The sequence below is a fragment of the Mustela nigripes genome, chromosome X (genome assembly GCF_022355385.1).
Source record: "Mustela nigripes isolate SB6536 chromosome X, MUSNIG.SB6536, whole genome shotgun sequence".
Lineage (NCBI taxonomy): Eukaryota > Metazoa > Chordata > Mammalia > Carnivora > Mustelidae > Mustela > Mustela nigripes.
The window spans coordinates 57,030,783-57,057,224 of NC_081575.1; the positions used below are offsets into that span (position 1 = coordinate 57,030,783).

A 26,442-nucleotide genomic window follows, 5' to 3' on the forward strand; every position below is an offset into this window, starting at 1 on the left:
CCCCCCCGCCACTTCAAACCCCTCAGATTGTTTTTCAGAGTCCATCATCTCTCATGATTCACCTCCCCTTCCAATTTCCCCCAACTCCCTTCTCCTCTCTAGCACCCCTTATCCTCCATGATATTTGTTATGCTCCACAAATAAGTGAAACCATATGATAGTTGACTCTCTCTGCTTGACTTATTTTACTCAGCATAATCTCTTCCAGTCCCGTCCATGTTGCTACAAAAGTTGGGTATTCATCCTTTCTGATGGAGGCATAATACTCCATAGTGTATATGGACCACATCTTCCTTATCCACTCGTCCAGTGAAGGGCATCTTGGTTCTGTCCATAGTTTGGTGACCGTGGCCATTGCTGCTATAAACATTGGGATACAGATGGCCATTCTTTTCACGACATCTGTATCTTTGGGGTAAATACCCAGAGTGCAATTGCAGGGTCATAGGGAAGTTCTCTTTTTAATTTCTTGAGGAATCTCCACACTGTTCTCCAAAGAGGCAGCACCAACTTGCATTCCCACCAACAGTGTAAGAGGGTTCCCCTTTCTCCACATCCTCTCCAACACATGTTGCTTCCTGTTTTGTTAATTTTGGCCATTCTAACAGGTGTAAGGTGAAATCTCAATGTGGTTTTAATTTGAAACTCTCTGAGGGCTAGTGATGATGAACATATTTTCATGTGTCTGATAGCCATTTGTATGTCTTCATTGGAGAAGTGTCTGTTCATATCTTCTGCCCATTTTTTGATATGTTTGCCTTTTTTGTGTGTGTTGAGTTTGAGGAGTTCATTATAGATCCTGTATATCAACCTTTTGTCTGTACTGTCATTTGCAAATATCTTCTCCCATTCTGTGGGTGGCCTCTTTGTTTTCTTGACTGTTTCCTTTGCTGTGCAGAAGCTTTTGATTTTGATGAAGTCCCAAACGTTTATTTTCACTTCTGTTTCCTTTGCCTTTGGAGACATATCTTGAAAGAAGTTGCTGTGGCTGATAGCCACAGATTACTGCCTATGTTCTCCTCTAGAATTCTGATGGATTCCTGTCTCACGTTGAGGTCTTTTACCCATTTTGAGCTTATCTTTGTATACGGTGTAAAAGAATGGTTGAGTTTCATTCTTCTGCATATAGCTGTCTAGTTTTCCCAGCACCATTTATTGAAGAGACTGTCTTTTTTCCATTGTATATTTTTTCCTATTTTGTCGAAGATTAATAGACCGTAGAGTTGAAGGTCCATATCTGGGCTCTCTACTCTGTTCCACTGGTCTATGTGTCTGTTTTTATGCCAGTACCATGCTGTCGTGGTGATCACAGCTTTGTAATAAAGCTTGAAATCAGGTAACGTGATGCCCCCAGCTTTATTTTGGTTTTTCAACATTTCCTTAGCAATTCAGGTCTCTTCTGATTCCATACAAATTTTAGATTATTTGCTCCAGTTCTTTGAAGAATACCGGTGGAATTTTGATTGGAATGGCATTAAAAGTATAGATTGCTCTAGGCAGTATAGACATTTTAACAATGTTTATTCTTCCGATCCAAGAGCATGAAATCATCTTCCATCTTTTTGTGTCTTCTTCAATTTCTTTCATGAGTGTTCTGTAGTTACTCAAGTACAGATCCTTTACCTCTTTTGTTAGGTTTATTCCTAGGTAGCTTATGATTCTTGGTGCTATAGTAAATGGAATCGGCTCTCTAATTTCCCTTTCTGTATTTTCATTGTTAGTGTATAAGAAAGCCATTGATTTCTGCACATTGACTTTGTATCCTGCCACGTTGCTGAATTGCTGTATGAGTTCTAGTAGTTTGGGGGTGGAGTCTTTTGGGTTTTCCATATAAAGAATCATGTCATCTGCAAAGAGAGAGAGTTTGACTTCTTCATTGCCAATTTGGATACCTTTTATTTCTCTTTGTTGTCCTTATTTCTCTGATTGCTGTTGCTAAGACTTCTAATACTATGTTGAACATGACTGGTGAAAGTGGGCATCCTTGTCTTGTTCCTGATCTCAATGGGAAGGCTGAAAGATTTTTCTCATAGAGGATGATATTTGCTGTGGGTCTTTCATAGATAGATTTGATTAGGTTCAGGAATGTTCCCTCTATCCCTATACTTTGAAGCATTTTAATCAGGATCGGATGCTGGATTTTGTCAAATGCTTTTTCTGCATCAATTGAGAGAACCATGTGGTTCTTCTCTCTTCTCATATTAATTTGTTGTATCACATTGATTGATTTGCAAATGTTGAACCATCCTTGTAGCCCAGGGATGAATCCCACCTGATCATGGTGGATAATCTTTTTAATATGCTGTTGGATCCTGTTGGCTAGGATCTTGTTGAGAATCTTAGCATCCATATTCATCAGTGATACTGGTCTGAAATTCTACTTTTTGTAGGGTCTTTGCCTGGTTTGGGGATCAGGGTAATGCTGACTTCATAGGAAGAGTCTGGAAGTTTTCCTTCTGCTTCAATTTTTCGAAACAGCTTCAGGAGAATAGATGTTATTTCTTCTTTGAAAGTTTGGTAGAATTCCCCAGGGAATCTCTCAGGTCCTGCACTCTTGTTTTTTGGGAGGTTTTGATCACTGCTTCAATCTCGTTACTAGATATCAGTCTATTCAGGTTGTCGATTTATTCCTGGTTCAATTTTGGGAGTTGATAGTTTTCCAAGAATACATCCATTTCTTCTAGGTTGCTAAGCTTATTGGCATATAACTGTTGATAATAACTTCTGATGATTGTTTCTACTTCCTTGGTGTTAGTTGTGATCTCTCCCTTTTCATTCATAATTTTATGAATTTGGGGTTTCTCTCTTTTCCTTTGGATTAGTGTGGCCAATGGTTTATCGATCTTATTGATTCTTTCAAAAAACCAGCTTCTAGTTTCATTGATATGTTCTAATGTATCTCTGGTTTCTACCTCATTGATCTCAGCTCTAATCTTGTTGATTTCCCTTCTTATGTGTGGAGTTGGTTTGATTTGTTGTGGATTCTCCAGTTCTTTAAGGTGTAGAGACAGCTGCTGTGTTCTGGTTTTTCAATTTTTTTTGAGGGAGGCTTGGATGGCTATGTATTTCCCCCTTAGGACCACCCTTGCTCTATCCCATAGATTTTGGACCGAAGTGTCTTCATTCTCATTGGTTTCCATGAATTGTTTCAGTTCTTCTTTGATCTCCTGGTTGATCCAAGCATTCTTAAGCAAGGTGGTCTTTAGCTTCCAGGTGTTTGAGTTTCTTCTGAACTTTTCCTTGTGATTGAGCTCCAGTTTCAAAGCATTGTGATCTGAGAATATGCAGGTAATAATCTCAGTCTTTTGCTATCAGTTGAGTCCTGATTTTGTGACCCAGTATGTGGTCTATTCTGGAGAAGGTTCCATGTGCACTTGAAAAGAATGAGTATCCTGTTGTTTTCGGGTGGAATGTTCTGTATATATCTATGAGGTCCATCTGGTCCAATGTGTCATTAAATGCTCTTGTTTCTTTATTGATTTTCTGCTTCAATGATCTATTTCTGAGAAAGGTGTGTTAAGATTTTCTACGATTAATGTATTCATATAAATATGACTCTTTATCTTGATTAACAGTTTTCTTAAGTAATTGGCTGCTCCCATATTGGGAGCATAGATATTTACAATTGTTAGATCATCTTGGTGGATAGGCCCTTTAAGGATTATGCAGTGTCCTTCTGTATCTCTGACTACAGCCTTTATTTTAGTATCTAATTTATCTGATATGAGAATCGCTACCCCAGCCTTCTTTTGAGGCCCATTGGCATGAAAGATGCTTCTCCATCCCTTCACTTTCAGTCTGGGTGTATCTTTAGGTTCAAAATGGGTCTCTTGTAGACAACATATGGATGGGTCCTGTCGTTTTATCCAATCTGCAACCCTGTGCCATTTTATGGGTGCATTTAGGCCATTCACATTGAGAGTGATTATTGATAGGTACGTTTTTACTGACATCGAGTTACCTTTGAAGTCTTTCTTTCTGTAGATATATTTCTGTTCAATGCTATTCTTAGGATTTTTCCTCTTTTATAGAACCCCCCTTAATATTTTCTGCAGTGTCGGCTTGGTGGTTGCATAGTCTTTTAAGCCTTGCCGGTCTTGGAAACTCTTTATCTCTCCATCCATTTTGAATGTCAGTCTTGCTGGATAAAGTATTTTAGGCTGCATGCTCTTCTCATTTAGTGCCCTGAATATATCTTTCCGGCCTTTTCTGACTTGCCAGGTCTCTGTGGACAGGTCTGATGTTATTCTGATGGGCTTCCCTCTGTAAGTAAGGAGCCTCTTTGCTCTGGCGACTTTCAAGAGATTATACCTACAATTATAATTCCTCAATTTGACTATCAGGTGTTGTGATGTTTTTTTGGAATGTATAATCTTGGGTGGAGACCGTTCAGCCTCTAGTACATGAACGCTGGTTCCATTCACGAGATTGAGAAAATTTTCATGAAGGACTTGTTCCACTATATCTTCTAGACTTCTTTCTTTCTCCTCCCCTTCAGGGATTCCAATAATTCTGACGTTGGAACGTTTCATGGCATCATTTATTTCCCTGATTCTGTTTTCATGGTTTCTAAGCTGTTTGTTCCAGGCTTCCTCCTTATCCTTTCTCTTTATCTTTTTGTCCTCTAGATCACTAATTCTATCCTCTGTCTGAGTTACCCTAGGTTTGAGAGAGTTTAGATTAGATTGGAACTCATTGAGAGCATTGTGAACCTCCTCCCTGGTAGCTTTAAGCTCTGCCCTAACATTGTGAACACCCTGTCTGGTCGCTTTCAGTTCAGCCCTAATCAATTCCGTTTGGTCATCCATGGCTTTCTCCAACCTAGCTATTGCCTGGATAATTGTTAGCCTGAATCTCTTTCCGACATATTGTCTATGTTGATCTCCGTTAGCTCTGTTGCAGAAGGTCCATCCTCTGTATTTTTCTTCCGTTGGGCATTCCTCCTCCTAGTCATTTTGGTGAGAGATGACTGAACAGATGTAGCTGGATGTATCAACTGTGGTGAAGTCAAGGTGCACCCTGGAACACTTCTGAGCAATCAGGATTCCCCACCCAAACGAGAGACAAAAGAAAAGAAAAAGAAAAAGAAAAAAGAAAAAGAAAAAAAAGAGAGAGAGAGTGACAGTAAAGAAAGGGAAGATGAAAGAGAAGGTTCAGCCCAGATGGGCCCCAAGGTAAGATTTATGAAGTAGACAAACAAAAAAGACAAACAAAAAGACTAATACAAGTATATGACAAGAGCAAAAAATATATATATATATGCAAATAAAGGAAGAACCTCGTCAAAAAGAACCCCAAGTGTAAGATTCATATGCTTTCAGGACAAACACAAAAACACAGAAACACTGGTGGAAGAAGAAGATGGAAGAGTGGTTATAAATTCTCAGTGTGTGTGAGGAAGGTTGTTTCGATTCTTCCTGGATATATCTTGATATCTTTGTTAAAGGACTCAACTTTCCAAAGATAAAGGGGATTAAAAATTGGTTTACCTATATGGGTAGTATTGATTGGGGAAAGGGGATTACTTTGAAGTTTAACTCTATATGACTATTAGAGGATAAAAATAAAAAGGAATAAACTAGACTAAACTAAACTAAAATTTAAAAAAAGGAATTAAAAAAATAGAAATGCAAAAGAAAAACATAGGTGTATGTATCAAAAAGTTCAGGTTAGAAGGGTATTTTGGAATTTGATGTACTGTACAGCTCGCTGTGATGGTAAATAGGTTAAAAAATTACCTATGTGTAAAAAAAAAAAAAAACAGAATAGTGGGAATGAGTGAAAAATAAAAGTTTTCCTATGAAGTAGTGGTTGTTCTCTTGTAGTCCTTTTTTTTTTCTCCTTTTTTTTTTTTTCTTTCTTGGGTTGTTTTCTGAGGGTGGGGCCTGCCACATGGGTTGTCAGTCAATGATGTTTCCTAAGTTAAGTCCTCCTGCCCCCCTCAAGGGGATGGGCTCTGAAGAAACTGGTTTTTTTTTTTTTCAGGCTTTTGTTCTCTGGCGGTTTTTATGTTTGTTCACTTTTTTTCTCTCACCTTGACCGCTTTTGATGGTTTTTGTAGTTTTAGAGGAAAACAAACTGCACCCTGTTCTCCCTCTCAGAGAGAAGCCTCAGTCTGGGTGCAGAGCCTAAATAAGTTCCCCCTTGGCTGCTGGCAGAGCAGGTTCCAAGTTGCAGACCCTGGGGACGCAGGATCTTTTGCTTATACCCAAGGCCAAGGCAGTGGCAGCTGTCTGGGAGCTCCCGACCGCCAGAGAGGTTCCAAGCAGCAACTGCACACTGAGATTTTTCCCGCTAGTCCAGGCTGGGAGTGCCTGGTCTTGCTAGGTCTAAGAATGCCCGGTGTGCATGCACCTCTTTCAGGGGCGGCTATGGGTCACGTGCGTGTCTTAGGCACTGAGAACGGGGCGCAGGTCCGAAAGCACCAGGCTGGGCTTTTGCGCACCTCTGTCAGGGGAGAGAGTTTGGGGCACGTGGCTTAGGCTCTGAAACAATGGCGTGGGTCAAAGAGCGCCGGCGGGACTTTGTCTCTCTCAGGGGAGCATGAGGGCCATGCATGCGTATCTCAGGCTTTGTAGTAGGGCTCGCGCATTCTGCCAACCGGCATGGCTCCCATCCCTTCACAGGAGCTAGAACTCATGCATTCTCAGGTAAACTGGCGGCTTAGGGACCAAGACCTGGTTTCTCCATCGCACTCTCTCTGCCTCAGCGCCGGGGAGGCTGTCCTGGGACTGGGGACTTAAGCCCCTGTCCCTAGCCGATTCCCATAATTTCCCCCCACGATCCTTTGCTCTTTTGGAGTGCTTTTAACCAGTCTCCAAGTTAATGCTGGTCCCCAGACACATGGCACTCTCGCTCGTATTGGGGTATTACTTTCCTACCAGCTGCCTCTGGTGGCTCCCTCCCCCCTTTTTTTTTAATCTTCTGATATCAGTCCGCCATTCCCACTCCGCTTTACCTGCCCACTGGTGTCTTCTGCCCCTGTAGAGATCCAGACATGTATAATTCTGATCTCAGGCTGATTTCATGGGTGAACGGAGTTCTTTGGTAGGTAATCAGCTCACTTTGGCGTACAGGCTGAAAAGGCGCCTCCTCCTACTTCCCCGCCATCTTGTCCCCCCTCCTGGACTATATCTTCTTTATCCATTCATCAGTTGAAGGGCATTTTGGTTCTTTCCACAATTTGGCAGCCATGGCCATTGCTGCTATGAACATTGGGGTACATATGTCCCTTCTTTTCACTACATCTGTATCTTTGGGGTAAATACCCAGTAGTGCAATTGCAGGGTCATAGGGAAGCTCTATTTTTAATTTCTTAAGGAATGTCCACACTGTTCTCCAAAGTGGCTTCACCAACTTGCATTCCCACCAACAGTGTAAGAGGGTTCCCCTTTCTCCACATCCTCTCCAAAACTTGTTTCTTGTCTTGTTAATTTTGACCATTCTAACTGGTGTAAGGTGGTATCTCAATGTGGTTTTGATTTGAATCTCCCTGATGGCTAATGATGATGAGCATTTTTTCATGTGTCTGACAGCCATTTGTATGTCTTCATTGGAGAAGTGTCTGTTCATATCTTCTGCCCATTTTTTAATATGATTGTCTGTTTTGTGTGTGTTGAGTTTGAGGAGTTCTTTATAGATCCTGGATATCAACCTTTTGTCTGTACTGTCATTTGCAAATATCTTCTCCCATTGTGTCTGATAGCCATTTGTATATCTTCTTTGGAGAAGTGTCTATTCATGTCTTCTGCCCATTTGTTGACATGATCATCTGTTTTGTGTGGGTGTTGAGTTTGAGGAGTTTTTTATAGATCTTGGATATCAGCCCTTTGTCTGTAGTGTCATTTGTGAATATCTTTTTTTTAAGATTTTATTTATTTATTTGCCAGCGGAGATCACAATAGGCAGAGAGGCAGATAGAGAAAGAGGGGGGGGCAGGCTCCTTGCTGAGCAGAGAGCCTGATGTGGGGCTCTATCCCAGGACCCTGAGATCATGACCTGAGCTGAAGGCAGAGGCATACCCATTGAGCCACCCAGGTGACCCCATTTGTGAGTATCTTCTTCCATTCAGTGGGTTGCCTCTTAGTTTTGTTGACTGTTTCCTTTTAACCCTTTTCACAATCTTTTTTTTTTTCCTTTTAACAATCTTATGAGATAGCTGGTATCATGCTCATTTTCAGATAAGGAAACTGAGTCTTTGCCCAAAACTAGGAAGAGACAGAGTTAGGATTAAAATTCAGGACCTCTTTTTTTATTCCCACTATTTTGCACTAAAGAAAGTTTTAACTTGCGTATGTCACCAGTCCTAAGGCTCTACCTACCATATGCTAATCATAATCAGAACTTCCATTGCTTCTGGATTTTAATTGTTGCTGGAGAATAGAATTTTTGCATACACATTGAAGTAATGTGCCTCATTGTGTGAGATTTATTTATTTATTTATTTATTTATTTATTTTTAGCAAGTTTGCTCTTGTACATAGAGGCTTATCAGCAGTTCCTTTATTTTGTATTGAGACTGCTGCCTTCTAAGTTTAGCGAAAACACTTACTTAATTCCTTCCAAAGATGAGTCGATGTCTTTAGCGAATTCCTTAACTAGTTAAGTACATCCAGTGTTTTTAAGCTTAGCTATAGTGATTTGGGATTTATATTCACTTCTGCTTATAAGTAGATAGAAGTTTTCTATTTCTGCACAATATTTTTATATGACATTCCTGTAGCAGAAGACTGTTATTGGGACTGCATGTGACAAGTAAAAGATTAGCTGGGCAATGTCAGTTTAAACTCTAGAATTGACTGTCAATCCTTTTTTTTTTTTTTTAATGAAACCAAAATGACCGTAAATTTTCACATATGGTGCCTTTAGAGGGATGTTGGATCCCGAATTCAGATGACAATATTCCTGGTACTAAAGATTAAAGATACCCAATGCTTGGACAACTATAATGTAAAACTGAAGGAAGTTCGTCTCAAAAGTAATTGTAAGTGGCATTGGGTTTATAAAGAGATTATATTAGTGAGAGATCTCCAGAGAAACAGAAGAAATAGAATGTATGTATACTTCCAGAGAGAGATTTATTATAAAAAAATTGGTCCACACAATAATGGTGGATGAAAAGTCCAAATATCTGCAGTTAGCAAACCAAAGAGCCACGAGTGCCCAAGTGCTGTTCTGGTCTAGGTCTAAATGACAAAACAAGGGCAGTCAATAGTGCAAGATCCATTCCAAAAGGCAGCAGGCTCCAGAGCCAAGAAAATCCAATGTTTCCCAGTCTAAAGGCCAGAAAAGACCAACATTCTAGCTCATGACTCAGACAGACCAAGTACCCTCTAACTCATCCCTTTTTTTCTATTCAGGTCTTTAGTTTATTGTATGAAGCTCATCCATCTTGGAAAGGGCAATTTGCTTAATTCAATCTACTTATTTAAATGTTAATCTTATCCAGAAACACCTCAAAGACACACCCAGAATAATGTCTGACTGAATTTCTGGCCAGCCTGTGACCCAGTCAAATTAACCCAAAAAGTTAATCATCACAGTAATGTATCTCAGAAATTCAAGGACTAGAAATTATCAGAATGTAAACAATAAATCCCTTATCTGAAAAGGAATATATATATATATATATATATATATGTATATATATATATAATATAAAGAACTCTTACAACTAAACAACAGCAAGAAATAACCTAATTTAAAAATGAACAAAGGACTTAAATATAAATTTTCCAAGGAAAATATATAAATGGCTAACAAGTATATAAAAAGATGCCAATACCACTAGTAAACAAAAGAATGCAAATCAAAACCACAATGAAATATCACCACAGAACTGATTAGTATGGTTATTATTAAAAAAAACAAACAGAAATTAACAAGTGTTGGTGAACATGTGGAGAATTTAGAAAACTTATGCACTATTGATGGGTATATAAAATGATGCAGCCACTATGAAAAACAGTAGGATGATTCTTCAAAACATTAAAATAGGGGCGCCTGGGTGGCTCAGTGGGTTAAAGCCTCTGCCTTCAGCTCAAGTCATGATCCCAGGGTCCCTGGATCGAGCCCCATGTCAGTTTCTCTGCTCTGTGGGAAGCCTGCTTCCTCCTCTCTCTCTGCCTGCCTCTCTGCCTACTTGTGATCTCTGTTTGTCAAATAAATAAATAAAATCTTTAAAGAAAAATTAAAATAGAATTACCATATAACCCAGCAACTCCACTTCTAGGTTTATACCCCAAAGAATTCAAAGGAATGACCCAAACAGATACCTGTATACCAATGCTCATAGCAACATTATTCACAATAATCAAAATGTGGAAGCAACCCAAATGTCCATCAACAGATGCACTGGTTTAAAAAATGTGCTATATACATAAAATTGAATATTTATTCCTGAAAGGGAAAAAGATTTGACACATGCTATATTAAGGATGAACCTTGAGGACATTATGCTAAATGAAATAAGTAGTTACAAAAAGACAAATACTGTATTACTCCACTTATATGAGCTTCTAGAGTAGTCAAATTCATAGAAACAGAAAATAAAATGGTGGTTTCCAGTGGATAAAGAAAGAGGAAAATGGGAATTTGTTATTTAATGGGAATAAAAAAATTCTGGAGATTGGTTGCACAATGATATGAATATACTTACTAATGAACTGTACACTTAAAAGTAATTATAATGGTACATGTTACATTATGTGTATTTTACCTTGATTTGGAAAAAATGTCAAATTAAATTTTCACCAACAGTTACAAAAGAGGACTCTTTTAAGGATATGATATTTACCTTCTTACAGATAAGCAAACACTTTCACTAAGGGTGGAGAATGTATCAATTAATTACTAAATTGAATGGACTCAGATCTATAGAGCATAAGTTTTTCTGAAAGTCATATACATAATTTAAAAGGTAGTGCATTGTTAATCATGGATAATGTATTCAATGTGATGTGTAAAAATGATATCTAACCTGTTTAGTCTATGAACTTTAAAAAACAGTAAAGAAGAAAAAAATGTATGATCCATTAAATAAGTATTTCTTAGAAAAATAAATACATAAGGCTAGTAAGCATATAAAAATAAGTGTTCTTGGAGGAGGAGTCAAGATGGCGGAGAAGTAGTAGGCTGAGACTACTTCAGCTAGAAGGCGATCAGCTAGATAGCTTATCTAAAGATTGCAAACACCTACAAATCCAATGGCAGATAGAAGAGAAGAAGAACAGCAATTCTAGAAACAGATAATCAACCACTTTCTGAAAGGTAGGACTGGTGGAGAAGTGAATCCAAGGCGACTGGAAGCTAGACCCCGGGGGGAGAAGCCGGCTCCCAGCAAGCAATGGAGCAATCGAGCACAAAATCAGGACTTTTAAAAGTCTGCTACACTGAGGGACATCGCTCCAGAGGCTAAACCGGGGTGAAGCTCACGCGGGGTCAGCATGGCCTCAGGTCCCGCAGAGTCACAGAAGGATCGGGGGTTTCTGAGTGTCGCAGAGGTTACTGATATTAGAACGGGGAAGCCAGCTATAGAGACAGAGCCGAGGAGTGAGCTCCCAGCTCAGGGTTACCTTGAACTGGTCGCAGGCTTGGTGAGTTTGGAGCGCAGCCCGAGGCCATGGAGATGGGAGTAATTGGGCGCTATTCTCTGAGGGCGCACCGAGGAGTGGGGCCTAGGGCTCTCAGCTCCTCCAGGCCGGAGACCGGGAGGCCGCCATTTTCATTCCCATCCTCCAGAACTCTACAGAAAGCTCTCAGGGAACAAAAGCTCCTGAAAGCGAACCCGAGCGGCTTACTCAGCCCGACCCCTGGTAAGGATGGTGCAATTCCGCCTGGGGCAAAGACACTTGAGAATCACTGCAACAAGTCCCTCCCGAGAAGATCAACAAGAAATCCAGCCAGGACCAAGTTCACCTAATAGGAGTGCAGTTTCAATACCAAGGAGAGCAGCAGAATTCCAGAGGAGGAGAAAGCAAAGCATGGAACTCATGGCTTTCTCCCTATGATTCTTTACTCTTGTAGTTAATTTAATTTTTTTTTTTTTTTCATTTTTTTTTTCTTTTTCTTCTAAATTTTAACTTTTACCCTTTTCTTTTTTAATGTTTTTTAACTACTTTATCTAATATATATTTCTTTCTTTTTTTATACTTTTTCTTTATTTGTCTTCTTTTTTTTAATTGCTACTTTTCTTTTCTTATTTTTTTTCCTTTCTGAACCTCTTTTTATCCCCTTTCTCCCCCCAAAGATTTGGGGTCTCTTCTGATTTGGTTAAAGGATATTTTCCTGGGGTTGTTGCCGCCCTTTTAGTATTTTACTTGCTCCTTCATATGCTCTTATCTGTACAAAATGACAAGGCGGAAAAATTCACCACAAAAAAAGAACAAGAGGCAGTACCGAAGGCTAGGGACCTAATCAATACAGACATTGGTAATATGTCAGATCTAGAGTTCAGAATGACGATTCTCAAGGTTCTAGCCTGACTCAAAAAGGCATGGAAGATATTAGAGAAACCCTCTCGGGAGATATAAAAGCCCTTTCTGGAGAAATGAAAGAACTAAAATCTATCAAGGTGAGATCAAAAAAGCTATTAATGAGGTGCAATAAAAAATGGAGGTTCTCACTGCTAGGAGAAATGAGGCAGAAGAAAGAATTAGTGATATAGAAGACCAAATGACAGAGAATAAAGAATCTGAGCAAAAGAGGGACAAGCAGCTACTGGACCATGAGGGGAGAATTCAAGAGATAAGGGACACCATAAGATGAAACAACATTAGAATAATTGGTATTCCAGAAGAAGAAGAAAGAGAGAGGAGAGCAGAAGGTATACTGGAGATAATTATTGGGGAAATTTTCCCCAATATGGCAAAGGGAACATGCATCAAAATCCAGGAGGTGCAGAGAACACCCCTCAAAATCAACAAGAATAGGTCCATACCCCATCACCTAATAGTAAAATTTACAAGTCATAGTGACAAAGAGAAATCCTGAAAGCAGCCTGGGAAAAGAGGTCTGTAACATCCAATGGTAAAAATATTAGATTGGCAGCAGACTTATCCACAGAGACCTGGCAGGCCAGAACGAGCTGGCATGATATATTCAGAGCATTAAATAAGAAAAACATGCAGCCAAGAATATTATATCCAGCTAGGCTATTATTGAAAATCGAAGGAGAGATTAAAAGCTTCTAGGACAAACAAAATCTGAAAGAATTTGCAAACACCAAACCAGTTCTACAGGAAATATTGAAAGGGGTCCTCTAAGCAAAGAAAGAGCCTAAAAGTAGTAGACCAGAAAGGAACAGGACAATGTACAGTAACAGTCACCTTACAGGCAATACAATGGCACTAAATTCATATCTCTCAATAGTTACCCTGAATGTTAATGGGCTAAATGCCCCAATCAAAAGACACAGGGTATCAGAATGGATAAAAAACAAAACTCTTCTATGCATTGCCTACAAGAAACTCATTTTAAACCCAAAGACACCTCCAGATTTAAAGTGAGGGGGTGGAAAAGAATTTACCATGCTAATGGACATCAGAAGAAAGCAGGAGTGGCAATCGTTAGATCAATTAGATTTTAAGCCAAAGACTATAATAAGAGATGAGGAAGGACACTGTATCATACTCAAAGGATCTGTCCAACAAGAGGATCTAAGAATTATAAATATCTATGCCCCCAACGTGGGAGCAGGCAACTATATGAACCAATTAATAACAAAATCAAAGAAACACATCAACAATAATACAATAATAGTAGGGGACTTTAACACTCCCCTCACTGAAATGGACAGATCATCCAAGCAAAAGATCAACAAGGAAATAAAGGCCTTAAATGACACACTGGACCAGATGGACATCACAGATATATTCAGAACATTTCATCCCAAAGCAACAGAATACACATTCTTCTCTAGTGCACATGGAACATTCTCCAGAATAGATCACATCCTCGGTCCTAAATCAGGTCTAAGCCGGTATCAAAAGATTGGGATCATTCCTTGCATATTTTCAGACCACAATGCTCTGAAGCTGGAACTCAATCACAAGAAGAAATTTGGAAAGAACCCAAATACATGGAGACTAAACAGCATCCTTCTGAAGAATGAATGGGTCAACCAGGAAATTAAAGAAGAATTGAAAAATTCATCGAAATAAATGGTAATGAATACACAACTGTTCAAAATCTGTGGGACACAGCAAAGGCAGTCCTGAGAGGAAAATATATAGTGGTTCAAGCCTTTCTCAAGAAGCAAGGAAGGTCTCAGCTACACAACCTAACCCTACACCTAAAGGAGCTGGAGAAAGAACAAGAAAGAAACCCTTAACCCAGCAGGAGAAGAGAAATCATAAAGATCAGAGCAGTAATCAATGAAATAGAAACCAAAAAAACAATAGAACAAATCGACGAAACTAGGAGCTGGTTCTTTCAAAGAATTAATAAGATTGATAAACTGCTGGCCAGACTTATCAAAAAGAAAAGAGAAAAGACCCAAATAAATAAAATCATGGATGAAAGAGGAGAGATCACAACTAACACCAATGAAATACAAACTATTATAAGAACATAGTATGAGCAACTCTATGCCAACAAATTTGACAATCTGGAAGAAATGGATGCATTCCTAGAAACATATAAACTACTACAACTGAACCAGGAAGAAATAGAAAGCCTGAATAGACCCATAACCAGTAAGGAGATTGATACAGTCATCAAAAATCTCCAAACAAACAAAAGCCCAGGGCGAAACAGCTTCCCAGGGGAATTCTACCAAACATTTAAAGAAGAACTAATTCCTATTCTCCTGAAACTGTTCCAAAAAAGAGAATGGAAGGAAAACTTCCAAACTCATTTTATGAGGCCAGCATCACCTTGATCCCCAAACCAGACAAGGATCCCATCAAAAAAGAGAGCTATAGACCAATATTCTTGATGAACACAGATGTGAAAATTCTCACCAAAATACTAGCCAATACAATTCAACAGTACATTAAAAGGATTATTCACCACGATCAAGTGGGATTTATTCCAGGGCTGCAAGGTTGGTTCAACATCCACAAATCAAGCAATGTGATACAACACATCAATAAAAGAAAGAACAAAAACCATATGTAACTCTCAATAGATGCTGAAAAAGCATTTGACAAAGTACAGCATCCGTTCCTGATCAAAACTATTCAAAGTGTAGCAATAGAGGGCACATACCTCAATATTATCAAAGCCATCTATGAAAAACCCACCGCAAATATCTTTCTCAATGGAGAAAAACAGAAAGCTTTTCTGCTAAGGTCAGGAACAAGGCAGGGATGTCCATTATCACCACTACTATTCAACATAGTACTAGAAGTCCTAGCCTTAGCAATCAGACAGCAAAAGGAAATTAAAGGCATCCAAATCGGCAAAGAAGTCAAACTATCAATCTTCGCAGATGATATGATACTATATGTGGAAGACTCCACTCCAAAACTGCTAGAACTTGTAGAGGAATTAAGTAAAGTGTCAGGATATAAAATCAATGCACAGAAATCAGTTGCACTTCTCCATACCAAAAACAAGAGAGAAGAAAGAGAAATTAAGGAGTCAATCCCATTTTCAATTGCACCCCAAACCATAAGATACCTAGGAATAAACCTAGCCAAAGAGGCAAAGAATCTATACACAGAAAACTATAAAGTACTCATGAAAGAAATTGAGGAAGACACAAAGAAATGGAAAAATGTTCCATGCTCCTGTATAGGAAGAATAAATATTGTGAAAATGTCTATGCTACCTAAAGCAATCTACACATTTAATGCAATTCCTATCAAAGTACCATCCATCTTTTTCAAAGAAATGGAACAATTAATTGTAAAATTTATATGGAACCAGAAAAGACCTCAGTCAAAGGAAAATTGAAAAAGAAAGCCAACGTTGGTGGCATCACAATTCCGGACTTCAAGTTCTATTACAAAACTGTCATCATCAAGAGAGCATGGTACTGGCACAAGAACAGACACATAGATCAATGGAACAGAATAGAGAGCCCAGAAATAGACCCTCAACTCTATGGTCAACTAATCTTCAACAAAGCAGAAAAGAATGTCCAATGGAAAAAAGTCTTCCTCTTTAACATGGTATTGGGAAAATTGGACAGCCACATGCAGAATAATGAAATTGGACCATTTCCTTACACCACACACGAAAATAGACTCAAAATGGATGAAGGACCTCAATGTGAGAAAGGAATCCATCAAAATCCTTGAGGAGAACACAGGCAGCAACCTCTTCGACCTCAGCTGCAGCAACATCTTCCTAGGAACATCGCCAAAGGCAAGGGAAGCAAGGGCAAAAATGAACTATTGGGATTTCATCAAGATCAAAAGCTTTTGCACAGCAAAGGAAACAGTTAACAAAAGCGAAAGACAACTGACAGAATGGGAGAAGATATTTGCAAATGACATATCAAATAAAGGGCTAGTGTCCAAAGTCTATAAAGAATAGATCAAACTCAACACCCAAAGAACAAATAATCCAATCAAGAAATGGGCAGAGGACATGAACAGACATTTCTGCAAAGAAGACATCCACATGGTCAACAGATACATGAAAAAGTGCTCCATATCACCCAGCATCAGGGATATAGAAATCAACACCACAAAGAGATATCACCTCACACCAGTCAGAATGCCTAAAATTAATAAGTCAGGAAATGACAGATGCTGGTGAGAATGCGGAGAAAGGGGAACCTTCCTACACTGTTGGTGGGAATGCAAGCTGGTGCAACCGCTCTGGAAAACAACATGGAGGTTTCTCAAAATGTTGAAAATAGAATTACCCTATGATCCAGCAATTACACTACTGGGTATTTACCCTAAAGATACAAATGTAGTGATCCGAAGGGGCACATGCACCTGAATGTTTATAGCAGCAATTTCTACAATAGCCAAACTATGGAAAGAACCTAGATGTCCATCAACAGATGAATGGATCAAGAAGATGTGGTATATATACACAGCGGAATACTATGCAGCCATCAAAAGAAATGAAATCTTGCCATTTGCAATGATGTGGATGGAATTAGAGGGTATCATGCTTAGCGAAATAAGTCAAGCAGAGAAAGACAACTATCATATGATCTCCCTGATATGAGGAAGTGGAGATGCAACTAGGGGTCTAAGAGGGTAGGAGAAGAATAAATGAAACAAGATGGGTTTGGGAGGGAGACAAACCATACGTGACTCTTAATCTCACAAAACAAACTGAGGGTTGCTGGGGGGAGGGGGTTGGGAGAAGGGGGCTGGGGTTATGGACATTGGGGAGGGTATGTGCTATGGTGAGTGCTATGAAGTGTGTAAACCTGGCGATTCACAGACCTGTACCCCTGGGGATAAAAATATATGTTTATTAAAAAAAATAAAAATTAAAAAAAATAAGTGTTCTTAAAGACATACAAATCAAAATAATAAGATACCATTTTTCACTAAACTGGCAAAAATTCTAAAACTGGACAATATCTATCACTTACAAAGATATAGGACTATAAGGACTATCATATATTTCAGCCCTTGCCCAAGGGCAATTTGGCTAGATTTATAAAAATTTAAATGCACATATTCTTTGGCCTGCTAATCCTAATTTGTGGTATAAGACCTACATGGACGGATTTAGAAGGTATTATACTAAGTAAAATCAACAGAGAAAGATATGTACTATATGATTTCACTCCTATGTGCAATCTAAAAAACAAACTAAAAGCAGAATCAGATCTATAAATATAGAGAACAAACATGGTCAGAGGAAGAGGGGTAGGGGATGGGCAAAATGGGTGAAGGGGAATGGGAGATACAGGCTTCCAGTTATGAAATGTATAATTCATGGGAATAAAAGGATAGGAAATACATTCAATGATACTGTAATAGCATTACATGGTGACAGATGGTAGCTACTCCTCTAGTGAGCATAGCATAATGTGTGGAGAAGTTGAATCACAATGTTGTACACCCGAAACTAATGCAACACTGTGTCTCAAATATATTCAAATATGGGGTGCTTGGGTGGCTCAATCAGTTAAGTGTCTGCCTTCGGCTCAGGTCATGGTCACAGGGTCCTGGGATTGAGCCTCACATCGGGCTCTCTGCTTAGCAGGGCGCCTGCTTCTCCTGCCTCTCTGTCTGCTGCTCTGTATACTTCTATGTCTCTCTATCAAATAAATAAATAAATTCCTTAAAAAATTACAAGACCTGATATTAAAGTGCCATATTACATGCATTTTAACATCTGAGGAAAGCCAAGAGAATCCCAAAGGATGGTCAACCACAAGTTCCCCTTCTCATCCTGTTTGTGCAGAAAAAGTACCATATTCAAATAACTAAATTTATCTCAGGGACCAAGCAAAATGCCTGATTATTTCTGAATGGAAGCCTTCAGTTCAAGCAGGCCAGTCATATCTCCTGTGGGAAGTGGGGTTTCACCACTCTCAGAGGTTACAGTACAGCCTTTGCTTGCTCATTCTGTTTCCTAATGGAATATATGTGTGTCCCTGTGTGGCATATGGTGTTCTCCTCTTCCCGGCTATGAGTATACCTAAGCAATACACTCCTGTTGAGTTTATCTGTCTGGTGTTGGGAGGTTTTGGTTGGCTATCCCCATCTAGGGCAGAAATCCCTTCTTCACCAGTGGGAAGAAGTGGAGGTGATGAAAACACAAAGCTAGGAATTTCCCATAGTATATAAATTGCAAATATAAAGCAAGATCTATGTACATGAATGTCCATTTACGCATTGTTTGTACTAGCAATAACCTGAAAACCACCTAAAGTTCCACCATTAGACAATTCTAAATTGTTGAGTGCCCATTATCTCTCTCTCTCTACACACACACACACACACACACACACACACACACACATCTCACATATTCTTTACCTCTTCATCTATCAATGGACACTAGGGTTGCTTCCATAATTTGACCATTGTAAATAATGCTGCAATTAAAATAAGGATGCATCTATCTTTTGGGTAATGTTTCTGTATTCTTTAGGTAAATACCCAGTAGTGGAATTAGTGAATAATTCTATTTTTGATCTTTTGAAAACCTCCATACTGTTTTCCACATTGACCACAAAGGTTTGCATTCCTACCAACAGTGTGTGGGTGTGCCTTTTTCCCCATATCCTCAACACTTGTTTTTTTGTGTGTGTTTTTGATTTTAGCCATTTTGACAGGTATGAGGTGATATCTCATTGTTTTTTAAAGATTTATTTATTTGTTTTAGAAATAGCAGAGGGGCAGGCAGAAGGAGAGGGAGAGAAGCAGACTCCCTGCTAAGTAGAGAGCCTGACACAGGGCTCAATCCTACAACCCTGAGACCTGAGGCAAAATCAAGAGTCGGGTGATTATTTTTAACTTTATGGGGAACCTCCATACTCTTTTCTAGAGTGACTGCACCAGCTTGCATTCCCATCAGCAGTGTGAGACAATTCCCCTTTCTCCCCATCCTCACCAACACTTGTTGTTTCTTTTGTTGTTAATTTTAGCCTTTCTGACAGGGTGCGAAGGGATGTTTCATTGTAGTTTTGATTTGCGCTTCCCTGATGATGAGTGATATTGAGCATTATATATTATCATATGTCCATTAGCCATCTGTATGTCTACTTTGGAGAAAAATCTGTTCATGTCCTGTGCCCATTTTTTTAAGTGGATTATTTGAGGTTTTTCTGGTGTTGAGCTGTATAAATTCTTTATATATTCTAGATACTAGCCCTTTATTGGATATGTCATTTGCAAATATCTCTTCCTATTCAGTAGGTTATCTTTTAGTTGTGTTGCTTATTTCTTTTGCGATCCAGAAGCTTATTATTTTGATGTAGTCCATGGAGCAAAATTTAGCAGCTAAAAGATTGAAGTAGTGTATCTGTATATGATGGTATAGAAATATCTCTAAGATAAACTTAAGTAAAAAAAATTTAAGTTTATATTAGCATCCCTTTTTTGTAAGTGTATATGTATTTTTATTTTGTAAAGTTACTCTGGAAATTACTGACAGTAATTACTGACAGTGCCTTTGGTGTTTAGATTAGGAATTTATCAATAAGGAGGAGGGACTATAGCTCATTTTACACCTTTCTGAGAGTTTGACTATTTTTTATCAAATGCATTATTAATTCATTTTTATAATGAAAATAAAAGTAAAAAGGTATGATCTCCATTACTAATGAAGCCGTTGTCAAGTGGAAAGATTAACAGAATTTCACAAAATAAGTTTGAGATTTCAACAGCACAAGCTAGTGTCTGGACTTACCATTGAAATAAGATCAAATAGTGCACAGCATATGGAACACTGAAGGAGTAAACTGAGGGAAAGGTCAGTTGGATTAGAAATTTTTTAAGTTTCTTATTTCAAAGGGGTTGCTTCTGAGTACAAATAGTTTAGTTCTGCAATTACTGTGCTCCTCAATATCACAGTTTTGTCATCTAGTTCTATTTTTGAAAGAAAAGCAAATAACTAAATTCCTAGAAATGTTACTGAAACTGGTAAAGAAGCCATAAAGCTTCTGTTTATTGTGTTATAAAATAATCCATGTAAAAGCAGCATAGTTATATGGTCACTAGGGCCAAGCCTGAGCTTTCACCAAGATTGTCAAGGAATGTACCTGGAATGTTACTATTTTCACAAAATCAACAAAAGAATTGTTTAATATGTCTAACTTACTAAGCCAGTGGTTTAGGCTGTAGGTTTCTTTGTAAAGTGAAAGTGGCCTTAGAGCCCAATTGAAAACAAAACTGATTTTAACATCAGAGCAGAATGTATTTTATCCTTTCTGTCCACCTTTTTATCCTTCTCTAAATCAATATTTACAGTTTTAATGTTATATTATTGTTGTTACCTTATTTCTTAGTTAAAATATGCTCTTAAGAACTTTAAAAATAACTTGCTCTTCCCCCATAAGCTTCTACTTAATAGGCACTGTCATAAAAGGTCCCCTAAAAAAAAAAAAGGTTCTTTCAGTATTGCTAATGTTGAGACCCCAGCACACTTCTAACAAATCAAGTCAGATTTTGTTAAGTTCAATTTAAGGGATGAATCAGCCTTGGGAGTCTTCTAAATGAATTACAAATTAATTGAATGAGTATGTTCAGTGTTCTGTTCATTATTCCTTCCATTCTGACAATAATATAGACTGGCTTGCACTGGAGCATTTGTTGCAATGGAAATATATGAGAACACTTACATTGGCTGTTATGGTGGATTATTTGAATCTACATAGAACCTATTAGTGTTTATTTTGCTTTCTGTTTTATTTTGAGAATTTCAGCTACACAAATTATTGTATAATCAATATAGAATGAGAGCCTAATGAGATATTTATGTAAATAACTCTGGGTGCCTGGATGGCTCAGTTGGTTAAGTATCTTCCTTCTGCTCTGGTCATGATCCCAGAGTCCTGGGATTGAGTCCCACATTGGGCTTCCTGCTCAGCAGGACATCTGCTTCTCCCTCTGCTCCTCACCCCACTCCAGGGCTCTCTCTCTTACTCTCTTTCTCTCTCAAATAAATAAAATCTTAAAAAAAAGTAAAATAAATAAATAACTTGAAGCTTATTCCACTTGATTTAAAAAAAAAAAACTTGGGTGTCATGTTTTACTTTATTTATTAGGGATATATAATTATTTCAGTACCAGTTCTTATAACACATGTTGCTTATCATGTTTTTTAAGTAGAGGAAGAAAAGATTCATCTGATAAGGAACTTGATTATTAACATACACACAGAACAGCTATTATATTTTTTATGAATAGACACATTACTTATATAATCTAAATTCACTCTTTTGGTGGTAAACCATGAATTTATATATTGCTTTCCTTCCTGATGTTTAAAGCTCTCTTTCAAAAGGTTGTAGCTTTAAACAATTTTTTTGAAGATTATTTATTTGTCAGAGAGCAAGCACAAGCAGGAGAGTGGCAGTCTAAGGGAGAAGCAGGCTTCCTACTGAACAAGGAGACTGATGTGGGACTCAATCTCAGGACCCTGGGATCATGATCTGAACTGAAGGCAGACACTTAACTGAGTCAGCTAAGTCATGATCTCAGGGTCCTGGGATCTAGGCCCACCTTGGTCTCCCTGCTCACTGGGAAGTCTGCTTCTCCCTCCCCCTGCTTCTGCTCTCTCTCTCTCTCTCAAATAAATAAATAAAGTCTAAAAAAATGAAAGAAAGAAATCAGTATATATCTACAAAGTATTTGAGGTGTAGCCTGAAACGAGGGCAGCAACAGAGCCTCATACCTCATTCCATGATTTGCAACATTTCTCCTCAACTCAATCTCACTGGTTTTCTCTCTATCACTCTCTTGATCTCTCATTATTCTTTCATCACAAAAACATGCATACACATACAGGATATCTATACAGGATATATATTTTTAGTTAAAATTTATTTTCAGGTTGTTTTTACTACCCTTTGAGATAATTGGAGACATCATAGGGATGAAGGTACTAGGGAAAAAATCAGATTTCTATTTCTAGCTCTGCCATGTACATTCTGTGCCCTGTTGAATGAGTTCTCTGACCTTGATTTTCTGACTCCCTATTGGAAAACTGGAAGTCATTATTCTATCATGCTTCTTCTGATTTACTTCCTAGGGGTGCCTCCAGGATTTATTGAATTAAAAAAATATAAACGACCATAGTTTATTGGATTAAAAAAAGAATCTAAGAAAAAAAAGGATAAGGTTATTATGAAACTTTATGAAGCCATAAATCTGATTTTTAAGTCTACATTATCTTCTTACACTTTTTATTTATAATTATAACATTAGTACAAAACCTATGTATGGCAAATCTAGATTAATTTATTTAAAAAAAACACAGTGATGTGATGCTGTTATTTTAAAAATGTATGTAGTGTGAATGTAAATATGTGTATCATAGAAAAAAAAGCTTGAAAAATACACATTATAATGTTAACAAGTGCTATTTCCCAGAATTGTGGATGATATAAAATCTTTTTTTTTTAATTTATCTGTATTTTCTGCAATGGCAATGCATTATTTAAGTGATTGCAACAATTTAAAATAAATACTACTTAATTTCTAACAGTTAAACATTCTTTTTTTAAAAGATTTTATTTGTTTATTTGATAGAGATCACAAGTAGGCAGAGAGGCAGGCAGAGAGAGAGAGGAGGAAGCAGGCTCCCTGCTGAGCAGAGAGCCCAATGTGGGGCTCGATCCCAGGACCCTGGGATCATGACCTGAGCTGAAGGCAGAGGCTTTATCCCACTGAGCCACCCAGGTGCCCCTAACAGTTAAACATTCTTTACTCATTTTATTCTAGCACACTTTCATGTTATGGAAATAAATATGGACAGGCCCATTTCAAAATGGGGGAACACATATTAAGAACTGTGAAATCAGAAGTGCCTAGGTGTCACAGCCAGTTAAGCCTCCAATTACTGGTTTCAGCTCAGGTTGTGATCTTAGGGTCCTAAGGCTTTATGCTGAGCATGGAGCCTGCTTAAGAATCTCTCTCCCTCTCCTTTTACCCCTCCCCCCACCACTCCCTCTCTTTCAAATAAATTAATTTAAAAACTGTGAAATTAATTTAGCTACTGTTATGTGTTGAAAGTAACCTAGCAAATATCACCCAGATGGTCCTTTCTATAAAATTCTTTTCTTTTATTACTCTAATTATTTTAAATCTGTTTTAACAGCTACAAGATCGCACTCAGTTCAGTGACCAAGACTTAGCCACCCTTAAGAAGTACTGGGACAATGGAATGACCAGCCTTGGTTCAGTTTGTAGAGAGAAAATTGAAGCAGTTGCAACTGAATTAAATGTTGACTGTGAAATAGTTCGGGTAAGACATTTTCAATAATTTTCATGCTGTGGTTGAAGACTGTCATAAATTAAAGCTTTAAAAAAATTGCACGAGGTACTGTAAACAAGAACATCAATAAAGTGAAAAAGATAATCCACAGAATAGAAGGAAATATGCTCAAATCACATATCTGATAAGGAACTTCTATTCAGGGTATATAAATATTAACTGTTACATCTTAATAATAAAAAGACAAATAATGAAATTAAAAATGGGCAAAAAATGTGAACGCACATTTATCCAAAGGTGATATATAACTGGTCAATAAATACACAAAAATGTTAATCATTTATAATTCTGGAAATCAAAACCACAATGAGATACCACTTAATAGCCAATATGATGTCTATAATAAAAAAGACAGATGATAAGAAGTGTTGACCAGGATGTGGATAAATTGGAACCATTATACACTTCTGGTGGAAATGTAAAATGTTTTATCCACATTGGAAAATAATCCTCAAAATTTTTAACGTAAAGTTATCATAGAACCAGCAATTACACTCTAAGTTATATACCCAAAAGAAATGAAATGTATGTATACTCAAAAACTTACACATGCTTGTTTGTTTTATTTCTTAAATTCCATATATGAGTGAAATCATATGGTATTTCTCATTCTCTGACTTATTTCACTTAGCATAATACTCTGCAGCTCCATTGACATCACTGCAAATGGTAAGATTTCATTCTTTTCTATGACTGAGTAATAATCCATTCATCAGTCAATGGACACTTGGCCTAGTTTCATAATTTAGCTATTATTGATAATGCTGTTATGAACATTGGCCTGCATCTATCCCTTTGAATGAGTATTTTTGTATTCTTCAGATAAATACATAGTAATGCAACTGCTGGGTCATAGGGTAGTTCTATTTTTAACTTTTTGAGGAACCTCCATATTGTTTTCCATAGTGGCTGTACCAGTTTGCATTCCATAAACAGTGCAAGAAGGTTCTCCTCTCTCCACATGCTTGCCAACACCTGTTGTTTTTTATGTTGTTAATTTTAGCCATTTTAATAGGTGTGAGGTGATAGCTCATTGTAGTTCTGGTATTTCCCTGATGATCAGTAATGGTGAGCATCTTTTCATGTGCTGTGGGCCATCTGAGTGTCTTCTTTTGAAATGGTCTTCTGACCATTTTTGATTGGATTATTCATTTGGGGATGTTGAATTTGATAAATTCTTTGTAGATTTTGGATACTAAGCCTTCATCAGATATTTCATTTGCCAATATCTTCTCCTATTCTTTAGGTTGACTTTTAGTTTTGTTGATTGTTTCCTTTGTGCAGAAGCTTTTTATTTTGATGAAACAAATGAGCATAGGGGAAGGAGAGAGAGAAAAAGAAACCAAGAAACAGATTCTTAACTATATAAAATAAACTAATAGTTTCAAGGAAGGTGATTGGGGAGATGGCTTATAGGTGCTGGGGATTAAGGAGTACACTTGTGATGAGCATCAGGTTGTATGTAAGTGTTGAATCACTAAATTGTACACCTGAAAGTAATATTACACTGTACGTTATCGAATTGGAATTAAAAAAAACTTTAAAAAATTTTATATATGAATATTCATAACAGCATTGTTCATAATAATCAAAGTGGGAAAAAAAAACAAGTGTCCATCAAGTGAATGCATAAACAAAACGTTATCTATGCATATAAATATAAACCTAGACTTTCATCATCTTGTGTAATTTTGTCATAATGCAAATGACTTATAGAGATAGATCATAGATAGATAGATAGATAGATAACTATTTGATTTTAAAATAGGCAAAGGAACTGAATAGACATTTTTCCAAAGATCTTCCCAATACTGGTGGAGTGTTTATTGACACCCCCCAGAATAGTCTGTAGTGTGCTCCAAACCATCTTCTCCTCCGGGTGGTCTGCACTGTGCGGGAGGGAGCGCTCCGCGAAGTCGCGGGTGGCGACTGTGCGCTCCCGCGGAGTCTGGGCTGGCCAAAGAAGACATACAAATGGCCAACAAATATATGAGAAGGTATGCAACATCATTAATCATCAGGGAAATGCAAATCAAAAGAATAATGAGATATCACCTCACACCTACTAGGATGATTATTAGCAATGAAATACAAGATAACAACTGTTGGAGAGGATGTGGTAAAATGGGAACCCTTAAACACTATTGATGAGAATGTAAATTGGTGCAGGCAGTATGGAAAGACTGTATTGAAGTTCCAAAAAAAATTTTTAAAAACTAAACTAAAAATAGAACTGCCATGTGATTCATCAATCCCACCTCTGGATATATACCCAAAGAAGTTTAAGTCACTATCTCAAAAAGATATCTTCATTCCCAAATTCACTGAAGCATTATTCACAATATCCGATATGGAAACAACCTAATGCCCATCAAGAGATGAAAGGATAAAGAAAATGGAGAACAGGGGCGCCTGGGTGGCTCAGTGGGTTAAGCCACTGCCTTTGGCTCAGGTCATGATCTCGGAGTCCTGGGAACAAGTCCCAAATAGGGCTCTCTGCTCGGCGGGGGGCCTGCTTCCCTCTCTCTCTCTGCCAGCCTCTCTACCTACCTGTAATCTCTCTCTGTCAAATAA

At 37.9% G+C, this 26,442-nt stretch overlaps 1 protein-coding gene across 1 annotated transcript in view; it reads left to right on the plus strand.

The window, feature by feature from the left end:
- The window catches only part of HDX (highly divergent homeobox), a 220,013-nt gene that overhangs the window by 127,886 nt on the left and 65,685 nt on the right, over positions 1-26,442 (plus strand). Inside the window, exon 5 of the mRNA XM_059384879.1 lies at positions 23,692-23,838. Within this exon, the coding sequence (XP_059240862.1) occupies positions 23,692-23,838 (147 nt within the window). The remainder of the gene's footprint in view (positions 1-23,691; positions 23,839-26,442) is intronic.